Genomic DNA, 12,731 nt, shown 5'->3' on the forward strand with positions numbered 1-12,731 from the left:
GGACACATGTACACACGCACACACATGCAGACACACACATGCACACGGACACATGTACACACGTGCACACACGCAGACATACACACATGCACACACACACACACAGAGGGAGGGAGACAGAGGGAAAGTAGCTCTGGAGAAACACAGATACTGATAAAGAGAAAGAAACTCACAAGGGAGGGAGATGGATATCTACTGAAAGAAGGACGTGGAGAGGAGACCGAGGCAACAGGAAAAGAGGGAGCCAGGAAGAGAGAAAGAGGAGGAGGAAAGGCTGAGAAAACCACTGAGACAGAGGCAAGGAGAGACAGAGACAGCGGCAGACACAGCGACGGAGAGAGACAGAGACGAACAGGGAAAGAGATAGAAAGAGATGGAGAGAGAGAGAAACGTGGGGGGATGGGGAGAGGCCAGAGACAAAAAGGGAGGACAGAGGTAAAAAGAGATGGGAGGAAAGCGAGGGAGAGAGAGGGGGAGAGGCAGAGGTGAACAGAAATAAGAGCGAAATAGAGAATATGTGGGGAGCAGAGAAAGAGATGAGAGGAACGGGAGAAAGAGAGAGAAAAGGGGGTGGGGAGAGATGGGGAGAGGCCGAGGTGAGCGGAGACAGGGAGGGTCGGAGACAGAGTGAGCTGGAAAGGGGTGGGAGAAATGAGGGAGAGATGGAGCAAGAGAGACGAGGAGAGAGAGATGGAGAGAGGCAGAGGTGAACAGAGACAAGAGGGAGATAGGAAATAAGAGAAGGACGGGGAAAGGAGAGAGAAACGGAGACTCGGAGAGGGAAAAGGTACCCCTGGAGAAGCAGATACTGAGAGAGAAAGAGAAACTCACAAGGGACGGGATGGATAGCTACCAAAAGGTAGATGTCACCAGATTAAAAAATAAAAAGATATAAAGAAGGACGAGGAGACACGTCCAGACATGGGGAGAGGCAAGAGCCAAACAGAGACACACACAGAAAGGGAGGCACAGAGAGAGAACGAGATGGAGAGAGATGGGGAAGGAGAGGGCGAGAGAGAGATGGGGAGAAGCAGAGACGGACAGAGACAGAGACAAAAAGGGAGGGTCAGAGATAGGAGGACACAGAGGGAGATGGGGAGAGGCAGAGACGGACAGAGACAAAGAGGGAGGGTCAGAGATAGAAGGACACAGAGAGAGACGGGGAAGGAGAGGGAGACAGAAATGGGAAGAGAACGAGAGACATGCGGAGAGGCAGAGACGGACAGAGACAGGAGGTGGGGAGAGCCGGCAGGGTTGAGGCACGGGGAGGGACTGGGAGCGGCCAGCGGAGGGGACCGAGCTGCAGGCCGCCCGCCCGCCTGACGCCCGCCGCCCACAGGTGTGGGAGGCGCTGCTGACCCTGGTCTTCTTCCCGGTGTGCGTGGTGTTCGCCTGGATGGCCGACAAGCGGCTGCTCTTCTACAAGTACGTGTACAAGCGCTACCGCACCGACCCGCGCAGCGGCATCATCATCGGCGCCGAGGGCGACCCCCCGAAGAGCATCGAGCTGGACGGCACGTTCGTGGGCGCCGCCGAGGCCCCGGGGGGCGAGCTGGGCGGGCTGGGCGCGGGCCCCGCCGAGGCGCGCGAGCTGGACGCCAGCCGCCGCGAGGTCATCCAGATCCTCAAGGACCTGAAGCAGAAGCACCCGGACAAGGACCTGGAGCAGCTGGTGGGCATCGCCAACTACTACGCGCTGCTGCACCAGCAGAAGAGCCGCGCCTTCTACCGCATCCAGGCCACGCGGCTCATGACCGGCGCGGGCAACGTGCTCCGCAGACACGCGGCCGACGCGTCGCGCAGGGCGGCCCCGGCCGAGGGCGCGGGCGAGGACGAGGACGACGGCGCCAGCCGCATCTTCTTCGAGCCCAGCCTCTACCACTGCCTGGAGAACTGCGGCTCCGTGCTGCTGTCCGTCACGTGCCAGGGCGGCGAGGGCAACAGCACGTTCTACGTGGACTACCGCACCGAGGACGGCTCGGCCAAGGCGGGCTCCGACTACGAGTACAGGTGGGAGCTGGGGCGCAGGGCCGCGGGGGGGGCGCAGGGCCGCGGGGGGGGACAGGGCCGCGGCGGGGACAGGCCCGCGGGGGGCGCAGGGCCGCGGGGGGGGGGGACAGGGCGGCGAGGGGGGCAGGGCCGCGGGGGGCTGGGGCGACAGGGCCGCGGGGTGGGGCAGGGCCGCGGGGGGCTGGCGCGGCCGCCGTTAGTCCCGTTGTGCGGCAGCCTCCAGGCTCAGGGCCTCCCGACTGCCTCCTGCAGGATTCATTCGCTTGCTCGCTCACTCACTGATTCTCTCAATTCGCTCATTTATTCATTTTTTGATTCACTGATTCATTCGCTCATCATTCATTCATTCATTTGCTCATTCATTCATCACTCATTCACTCATTCATTCATTCCTTAGAACTTGCTCTGTGCCAGTCCCTGTTCTAGACCTGGGGCACACACCACTGGGCCAGGCAGAGCGCATGGCTATCAGAAGGCTACCCCTCCCGCCTTCATTGTCTACCTCTGGGTTTTTTGCGTTTGTTTATTGGAAACAGAGTCTCCCCATGTTGCCCAGGCTGGAGTGAGTGGCCTGATCTCAGCTCACGGCAACCTCTGCCTCCCGGGTTCAAGCGATTCTCCTGCCTCAGCCCCTTGAGTTGCTGGGATTATAGGCATATGTCACCATGCCCGGCTGATTTTTGCACTTTTAGTAGAGATGGAGTTTTGCCATGTTGGCCAGGCTGGTCTCGAACTCCTGGCCTCAAGTGATCCACCTGTCTCAGCCTCCCAGAGTGCTGGGATTACAAGTGTGAGCCATCTCCTGGCCATGTTCTATGTTTTATTGTTTGGTAAAACAGATGTCTCCTCACGTGCATAGAACATTAATGTGTAGCTACCATGTGCCACATGCCTCCCCCAGGCACTCAGTGCATATGATGAATGAGACAAACTCTCAGTCTCCACACCACTCCTCCTGCATTCTTTGTCTGTCTGTGGTTTTGTGCTGATGCCACACTGTTTTAATTATTAGAGCTCCATTATGTGTATTGCTACCTGGTAGAACAAGCCTTCTCCCACCATTACTGAAGTAAAAATACTTATTGAGCACGTACTATATGCCAGTGGGTATATCATGGGGAACAAGACAGCTGAGGTCCCTTCACTCAAACTGCAAAGAGGATATAAACTACTAAACATATAAAAACTTGAAGTGGCAATAAGTCCTATGGAGGAAAATAAAATAGGACAGGAGGAGAGAGACAACGGCTAAAGGCCTTTGGTTCCCCCATAAAGCAACCCACCCATCACCCTCTACTATCTCACAATCCCAGTCCCTATCCTTACCCCTCTTCTTGCAGACCTGTGATATTCTCTCATTCAACAGTTCCTCCTGAGCACCTACTGTGTGCCAGATGCCTTTAAAGGATTAACCTAGAACAATAACCAAGATAGATAAGATCTCTGTCCTCATGTGGCCCACAAAGTTCTTCATCTATTTGTAGTTCTTCTGTCTGCCACATTCTTTTAAGACTTATAGCTTTACAGTATGTTCTTTTAAATGATTTTCACCAGCCTACTTAATGCTTTGAACAGTACGTGTTGTTAATTCATGTGTAAGTCTCCCCTTTCCCATAATGACAATTATCATTTGTCTACTATGTGCAAGAAACAGATAAAAAAACCAGATCTGTCACTGAACAGAACTCATAAAGTCCCTGCCCAAATGGAGCTCACATTCTCCTGGGAAAGACAGGCCATTAGGAAGTAAACACTGATTACATTAAAATGCCAGGTAGTGGTAGGAGCTGTGAAGAAAAATAAATCAGGAGACAGGGAGAAAGAGTGCCAGTGGCTGAGCTTTTCAGAGTTTCTTCGTGCTCAGTGGCCTGGCACATCCCCTTTAATCTTCTCCCTGGGGTACAGCTGAGGCTGAACTCTTCCCAGATCCTTGGTTCTGCCACCAACCAGCAGCCAATCCCTCATCCCTTAACCATTCTCTTCCTGGGGCCAGTTCACTCTCCCCTCCTCTCCTCTCCCCTCCCGTCCCATCGCCTCCCCTCTGCTCTTTTCCCTCTCTCTTTCTTTTTTTCTCTCTCTCTTTCTCTTTATTTCCTTCTTTTTCTTTTTTCTTTTTTTTTCGGAGTCGGACTTTTGCTCTTGTCATCCAGGCTAGAGTGCCGTGGTGTGATCTCAACTCACCGCAACCTCCGTGTCCCAGGTTCAAGCAATTCTCCTGCCTCAGCCTCCCAAGTAGCTGGGATTACAGGCACCCGCTATCACACCCAGCTAGTTTTTTGTATTTTTACTAGAGATGGGGTTTAATTACATTGGTCAGGCTGGTCTCGAACTCCTGACCTCAGGTGATCTGCCTGCCTCGGCCTCCCAAAGTGCTGGGATTACAGGCGTGAGCCACTGTGCCTGGCGCAAACTTTTTTTTTCTTTTGACACAGAGTCTCCTTCTGTTGCCCAGGCTGGAGTGCAGTGGTGCCATCTCAGTTTACTGCAACCTCCACTTCCCAGGTTCAGGCAATTCTCCTGCCTCAGCCTCCCGATAGCTGGGATTCCAGGTGTGTGCCACCATGCCCAGCTAAGTGAAACTCTTTTTTTCTTAGACACAGGGTCTTGCTTTGCTGCTCTGACTGGACTCAAAGTCCTGGGCTCAAGTGATCCTCCTGCCTCGCCCTCCCAAGTAGCTGGGACTACAGCTGCCACACCCTATATTTTATTTTGAAAAACTTCACATCTACAGCAGGGCTGCATAAACAATTTGATGAACTGTGGTATCACCTTCATCCACACTCACCAATTGTTCACATTTTATCCTGTTTGCTTTTATTCTCTCTTTAATATTTAATAATGTTAATTATTGGGGGCCGGGCGCGGTGGTTCATGCCTGTCATCCCACACTTTGGGAGGCCGAGGCAGGTGGATCAACTCAAACCTGAGGTCAGGAGTTTGAGACCAGCCTGGCCAACATGGCAAAACCCCGTCTCTACTAAAAATGCAAGATTTAGCCAGGCGTGGTGGTGTATGCCTGTAATCCAAGATCGTGCCACTGCACTGCAGCCTGGGAGACAGAGCAAGACTTTAAAAAAAAAAACCAAACAGGCCAGACGTAGTGGCTCACACCTGTAATCCAAGCACTTTGGAGGCCAAGGCAGGCGGATCACCTGAGGTCAGGAGTTCAAGACCAGCCTGACCAACATGGTGAAACCCCGTCTTTAAAAAATAAATAAATAAAATAAAATAAAAAATAAAAAGAGTTTTTTGGCTGGGCGCGGTGGCTCACGCCTGTAATCCGAGCACTTTGGGAGGCTGAGGTGGGCGGATCACCTGAGGTCAGAAGTTCGAGACCAGCCTGACCAATATAGTGAAACCCCATCTTAAAAAAATTTTTTTTTGGGGCCGGGCGTGGTGGCTCACGCCTATAATCCCAGCACTTTGGGAGGCCGAGGCGGGTGGATCACGAGGTCAAGAGATCGAGACCATCCTGGTCAACATGGTGAAACCCCGTCTCTACTAAAAATACAAAAAATTAGTTGGGTATGGAGAATTGCCTGAACCCAGGAGGTGGAGGTTGTGGTGAGCCCAGATCGCGCCATTGCACTCCAGCCTGGGTAGCAAGAGCGAAACTCCATCTCAAAAAAAAAAAAAAAAAAAAAACCAAACAAACAAAAAAACAAATTAGCTGGCGTGGTGGCGTGTGCCTGTAGTCCCAGCTATTCGGAGGGGCGGGGGAGCTGAGGTCGGGGAATTGCTTGAGCCGAGGATGCAGAGGTTGCAGCGAGCCAAGACTGCCACTGCACTCCAGCCTGGGTGACAGAGCCAGACTCTGTCTCAAAATAATAATAAAATAATATCAACAATAATAATTGTGGCACTCTGTGACAGTGAGTTGCAAATACCATGACCTTCATGCCTAAATACTTGAGCATGCTTTTTTTTTTTTTTTGAGACAAAATTCTGCTCTTGTTGCCCAGGCTGGAGTGCAGTGGCACCATCTCAGCTGACTACAGCCTCCGCCTCCTGGGTTCAAGTGATTCTCCTGCCTCAGCCTCCTGAGTAGCTGGCATTGAAGGTGCGTGCCACCACGCCGAGCTAATTTTTTTGTATTTTTAGTAGAGACGGGGTTTCATCATGTTGGCCAGGCTGGTCTCGAACTCCTGACCTCAGGTGACCCACCCACCTCAGCCTCCCAAAGTGCAGGGATTACAGGCGTGAGCCACCTTGCCCTGCCTGAGCATACATATTTTAAGAATAATGGCGTTCTCCTACCTGATCACAATGCTATGGTCTCACTCAAGAAATCTAATGCTGAACTGATACTGTTAACTCAATATCCATTGAGTGATACACACCCTGTGTTTGCATTTCACCAGTCATCCCTGTAATGTCCTTGGCGGCTGTGTTTTCACTCCTTCCCTCTCTTCCCACTGGATCCAGAACCACACATTGCATTTCCTTGTCTGGGTCTGTTTCTCAGCCTTCCCGTGACTTTCGTGACCTGATGCTTTAGAGGATGATAGGCCGGTTACTAGGATGATTCTCAGTCTGGGTTTGTCTCACGCTTCCTGATGATTAGAGTCCTGCAGTTTTGGCAGGAATCCCATGGAAGTGATGCTCTATCCCCCTGGGTGCATTGTATCAGGAGGAACGTGATGGCCACTCATCCATTACTGTGAGGCCCAGTTTGTTTGGTAAAGATGGTGCTAAATCTTTGGATTAATTGTTTGGCAAAGATGACGCCGCAGGATGTACGCGGTGGTGAATCACCCCTGCAGTCCCGACAATTTGGAAGCCCGAGGCCGGTGGATTGTTTGAGTCCAGGAGTTCAAGACCAGCCTGGGCAACATGGCAAAACCCCATCTCTACAAAAAGTATAAAAATTAGCCAGGTGTGGTGGCACGTGCCTGTAGTCCCAGCTGCTCAAGAGGCTGAGGCGAGAGGATGGCTTGAGCCCGGGAGGTTGAGGCTGCAGGGAGCTGGGATTGTGCAACTGCACTGCAGCCTGGACGACAGAACAAGACCCTGCCTCAAAAAAAAAAAAAAAAAAAAAAAAAGGTGGTGCTACAATCTCCACATTCTACTGATCCCTTTACCCTTTATGCATAAATGTCTCCCATCCCGAGACTCTAGGACCCTGAGATTCTAATATTAATATGTGAATATCACTAGCTGACTGTCATTGTTGTCGCTGTGCCTCTCGGTGCTTCCCCCGTATCGATTCAGTCCTCACCACAGCACCAGGAGGTAAACACTATTCTTAGCCCATTCCACAGAAAAGGAAACCAAGGCTCGGAGGACGGCAGAATCCTGACCACCTAAGATCACACAGCTGACATGGTAGCCGAGCTGGGCTTGGAGCAGGTCAGCCCACCCTGCTGGGTGCCCCACCACCGTGGATGGCGAATCCTAAGCTGGGGGACTCCCCTGTCCCTCCACTGCAGGTCTTGTTCTACACCCTCTAGTTCTACACCCCCTACCTCTTTGCCAGAACCTTGGGGTCCCTGCCTTCCTCCCACAGAGCTGGAGAACTGGAGGCCAAACCCCCCAACACACACACACCTTTTCTTTTGAGGTGGAGTCTCACTGTGTCGCCCAGGCTGGAGTGCAGTGGTGCAATCTTGGCTCACTGCAACTTCCGCCTCCCTGGTTCAAATGATTCTCCTGCCTCAGCCTCCGGAGTAGCTGCGACTACAGGCGTGCACCACCACACCCTGCTAATTTTTCTATTTTTAGTAGAAACGGGGTTTCACCATATTGGCCAGGCTGGTCTCGAACTCCTGACCTCAAGTCATCAGCTGCCTCGGCCTCCCAAAGTGTTGGGATTACAGGCTTGAGCCATCACGCCCGGCCCCAGAACCCCTTTAATGTGAAAGTGATAGTGAATGCGTATGGATCACGTAGCAGGGTTCAGAGATGGTGGAAGGGCTTAGGGGAAAGGGGAGATTTTCAAGATTCCTAAACATCCCAGAGTCATGCTGTCTGCAGCCCTTCCAGGAAGAGCCCACTTACTCCATGACCCTCAGAATTTCACCCTGACTTATCTAATGTCACTGCCTTGTTCCTTCCCCCGCTCCCCCCATGACAGAGTATCTTGTGGGTGCTTCAGAGATTTACACCACTGTTGCTCTCTTAACACTAAGCCAGCTCACGTCCCTCCTCCACTTGGAATGTCCCTCCTCTGCTTGGAAGCCTCCCGGGGCTCCCGCTTCACTCAGGGTGAATGCAGAAGTCTTCACCGTGGCCCACCCAGGCCCTAGGAGATCTGCCTGTTTGCTCTGTGCCGCCATCTTCCACCCTCTCGCCCTGGCTCCCTCCACCGCCGTCATGCTGGTCTCCCTGCGGTTTCTTGAGCAGGTGACCTGTCCCTGCTCCAGGTCAGAACCTGTCCAGCTCCAGGTCAGAGCATTCACATTGCCTGTTCCCTTTACCAAAAATACTTTTTTGGCCAGGCGAGGTGGCTCATGCCTGTAATCCCAGCACTTTGGGAGGCCAAGACAGGTGGATCACTTGAGGTCAGGAGTTCGAGGCCAGCCTGATCAACATGGTGAAACTCCATCTCTACAAAAAGTACACAAAATTAGCTGGGCATGGTGGGGGGGCGTCTGTAGTCCCAGCTACTCGGGAGGCTGAGGTGGGAGAATCCCTTGAACCTGGGAGGGGAGGTTGCAGTGAGCAGAAATCGTGCCACTGCACTCCAGCCTGGTGACAGAGTGAGACTCCCTCTCAAAAAACAAAACAAAACAAAACAAAAAAAACGTTTCTAGACATTCTCCCCATGGCTCACTCCCTCCCCTCCTTCAGGTCTCTGCTCAAATGTTACATCCTCCAAAAGGCTTTCTTGAACACAGCAACAACTCCTCCTCACTCCTTACCCTCCTGACTGTTTGTCTCAATAGCGCCATCACCTCCTGACATTCTGTTTGTTTACTGTTCAATCTTCTGCACTAAAACAGAAGCTCAGAGCTGCTTCTTGCTGCTGTTCCCCCAACACTTAGAACAATGCCTGGCACACAACGTTCGGTATCTGTTGAATGAATGAACCATAATTAAATCATTAAATGTGCAATTGTCATGGTGATATGGCTCTCCCATGGGGCTGTGAACCCAGTGAGGACAGGGCCTAGTTATTGCTGTGTCCCCAGCACCACTCTGCACAAGGCACAGAACAGGTGCCCTTAGGAGTGTTCGTTGAATGAATGAATGATGCCAAGTTAAGGCATATGAACATTCTCTTGGGGGCATCTGGGAAGGGTTTTTATCAGAGGAATGACAGAATCCTTTCTGGGTCCTATATCCCTACCACTCAAAATGTGACCAGGACATTCCCTGGAGCTCGTTAGAAATGCAATAATAGCCGGGTGTGGTGGCTCACACCTGTAATCCCAGCACTTAGGGATGCCGAGGCGGGCGGATCACCTGAGGTCAGGAGTTTGAGACCAACCTGACCAACATGGAGAAACCCCGTCTCTACTAAAAATACAAAATTAGCAGGGTGTGGTGGCTCATGCCTATAATCCCAGCTACTAGGGAGGCTGAGGCAGGAGAATCAATTGAACCGGGGAGGCGGAGGTTGTGGTGAGCCGAGATGGTGCCACTGCACTCCAGCCTGGGCAACAAGAGCAAAACTGTCTCAAAAAAAAAAAAAAAAATTTGATTCTAGGCCGAGCTCAGTGGCTCACACTTGTTATCCTAGCACTTTGGGAGGCTGAGGGGGGCAGATCACAAGGTGAGGAGTTCGAGACCAGCCTGGCCAATATGGTGAAACCTCACCTCTACTAAAAATACAAAAAAATTAGCCAGGTGTGGTGGTGCATGCCTGTAATCCCAGCTACTTGGGAGGCTGAGGCAGCAGAATTGCTTGAACCAGGGAGGCAGAGATTGCAGTGAGCTGAGATCACGCCACTGCACTCCAGCTTGGGTGACAGAGCGAGACTCCATCTCAAAAAAAGAAAAAGAAATGAGATTCCAGGAAACCCAGAAGCTTCTGAACCAGAATCTGCATTTTCACAAGAGCCACCAGGGGATTCCTATGCACATTAAGGTTTGAGAAGCAGGAATGTAGAACACCCCAGGCTCCCTCTCAACTCCTGGACTTTGCACGTGCTATTCCCTCTGCCTGGAGTATGCCCACCCGCTAATGCCTCCTCCAGGAAGCCTGCCCTCATCTCAGCCTTATCCTTATCTGTTTAATGCCCGCCTTCTCTCCTCACAAGTTCCACGGCGGGGAGGGGCCCACTCTGTCTTGTTCCCGTTCTGCAGCCCTTCCTCCAGGACGCCCACCCTGATTCACGTCAGTGCTTGTTTAGTGCTTGTCGACCCTCATACTTGGGAGTTCTGTGGCGCCTGCCCCTCCTCTGGGAAGCACGTCCAGACTCTCCCCACCCCCTACAACACACAGCCGGTGACCGACCCTCACCCCGCTCTTCCCCCTCCCCACCCTGCCGCAGCGAGGGCACGCTGGTGTTCAAGCCAGGCGAGACGCAGAAGGAGCTGCGCATCGGCATTATCGACGACGACATCTTCGAGGAGGACGAGCACTTCTTCGTGCGGCTGCTGAACCTGCGCGTGGGCGACGCGCAGGGCATGTTCGAGCCCGACGGCGGCGGGCGGCCCAAAGGGCGGCTGGTGGCGCCCCTGCTGGCCACCGTCACCATCCTGGACGACGACCACGCGGGCATCTTCTCCTTCCAGGACCGCCTGCTGCACGTGAGCGAGTGCATGGGCACCGTGGACGTGCGCGTCGTGCGCAGCTCGGGCGCGCGCGGCACCGTGCGCCTGCCCTACCGCACGGTGGACGGCACGGCGCGCGGCGGCGGGGTGCACTACGAGGATGCGTGCGGAGAGCTGGAGTTTGGCGACGACGAGACCATGTGAGCGCGCCCGCGGCGGCCCGGAGAGGGGCGGGGCTCCGAAATGGGCGGCGTCTGATAGGGCTCAAGGGTGGGGCCTCGGGAGGGGCGGGGCCTGCGTGAACGGCGCCCGGAAAGTGGGCGGGGCATGTCATCCATGCCCGCGACGTAGGCGGGGCTTAACTAAGCAGTGCTCCTAAGGGGCTGGGCCTGGTGGGCCCTCAGGAGGGTAGGGGCCTGGATTAATTATGCTCAAAAGTAGGCTGAGCCTCGAGAGGGGCCGGGCCTGGGTGAGCTGTGTCCACAATGTGGGTGGAGCCTGATGGGATTGTGACTGAAATAGAGGCGAGGCTCAGAGGGGCAGCCGGATAGGTGAAGAGGGTCCCAAGGAGGAAGGGTGGGCAAGGTGAGGAGAGATGGGATAGGGGCCTGGGGAGAGGGGTGTGGGGCCTTAATTGGTAGCTGGTAGAGTGAGTCCTGAAGAAGAGGGCCCAGGGGAGATGGGAGAAGCCTGTCGAGGGGAGACGCTGTTTGTGGCTGTAAGAAGGGGCGAGTCCAGGGCTATGGGTGGGGTCTGGGTTTGTTCACAGGGCACCAGGAAATGGGAAAATGGATGTGGGCTGCGGAAGAAGGCGTGGCCTAACGAGATGGGTGGGGCATGGAGAGGCGGAGCTAGGGAAGGGGTGGGGCTTCTGGATAAGAGGAAGAACCTGGGGAAGTAGCGGGGCACCAAGGGGAATGTGGGTGAGGCTTTAGGAAAAGATGGTGCGGGAATCTGGGGGCCTGGGAAAGCAGGGCAGGGCCTGGGGAGACACTGGGAAGCCTGAGGGCTGGGATTTGGGAAAATGGGGTCTGGGGAGGTGGGCTGACTGGATACAGGCAGACACACACATGTAGACAGACGTTTACAGATCAGACACAAAGCCATTTGTACGCACCACACACACATAGACACACACGGCCAGGACAGGCTTGGTGGTTCACGCCCATAATCCCAGCGCTTTGGGAGGGCGAGGCAGGAGGATCATTTGAAGCCAGGAGTTCGAGAGCAGCCTGGGCAACATAGCAGGACTCCTACTCTAAAAGTAATTTTTTGAAATTAATGGTGGCCCATGCCTGTAGTGCCAGCACTTTAGGAGACTGAGGCGGGAGGATGGTTCGAGCCTAGGAGTTGGAGAGCAGCCTCTACTAAAATTTTGTTAAAATTAGCTGGGCATGGTGGTGCGCACTGAAGCCAAGACAGAGGATGGCTAGGTGTGAGAGCTGTGATCACGCCGCTGCACTCCAGCCTGGGAGACAGCCAGACCTTGTCTCTAAATTAAAAAATAATTTTTAAAAAGACACATGCGGACACACATAAAGTCACAGATGCGTACACTAAATTATAAGGTCAAGGCTGCTCTCATGCCCAGACCCCCGGCCATTCCTTACACAGATGCCTGAGTGTCCCCCAACGTGTGCCTGCAGCCTCACCTTCCTCCACCCGCCTGGCCGGGATGCAGGCAGCGCCTGCCCCTCCTCTGCCCGCTACCCTCCACCCACGCACTCCCCGTCTGTCTACCTCCTCCGTGCCGCCCACGCGCCTCCTACTCAAGCGGAGTCCCCACTGCGCTCCCCCGCCCTCCTCTTCCCAGCCTCTGCGCCTCCGCCTCGGGAAGCGCTCAGCTTCTCACACCGCTCTCTGTCTCTCCGTCTCTCCCTCTGCATCTCTGCATCTCTCGCTCCCTGGGCTGTCTCTCTCTGGGTCTCTGCATCTCTGTTCATCTGTGGCTCTCTGTCCCCAGCACCTCGCTCTCTGACTCAGCTTATATTTCAGACACACTCTCCACACCTTTCCATCTCTCTCTCTGTCTGGCTTGGTCTCCCTCTCAGGGTTGCTGAGAA

The 12,731-nt window shown here is 54.0% G+C and overlaps 1 protein-coding gene across 1 annotated transcript in view; it reads left to right on the top strand.

The window, feature by feature from the left end:
* SLC8A2 (solute carrier family 8 member A2) overlaps nt 1-12,731 on the top strand; it is a 37,942-nt gene that overhangs the window by 7,092 nt on the left and 18,119 nt on the right. The window contains exons 2-3 of the mRNA XM_021668544.2: nt 1,340-2,010; nt 10,446-10,868. Of these exons, the coding sequence (XP_021524219.2) occupies nt 1,340-2,010; nt 10,446-10,868 (1,094 nt within the window). The remainder of the gene's footprint in view (nt 1-1,339; nt 2,011-10,445; nt 10,869-12,731) is intronic.

This window comes from Aotus nancymaae, unplaced genomic scaffold (genome assembly GCF_030222135.1).
Source record: "Aotus nancymaae isolate 86718 unplaced genomic scaffold, 86718_ANA_hifiasm-v0.15.2.pri h1tg000028l, whole genome shotgun sequence".
NCBI classification, from domain to species: domain Eukaryota; kingdom Metazoa; phylum Chordata; class Mammalia; order Primates; family Aotidae; genus Aotus; species Aotus nancymaae.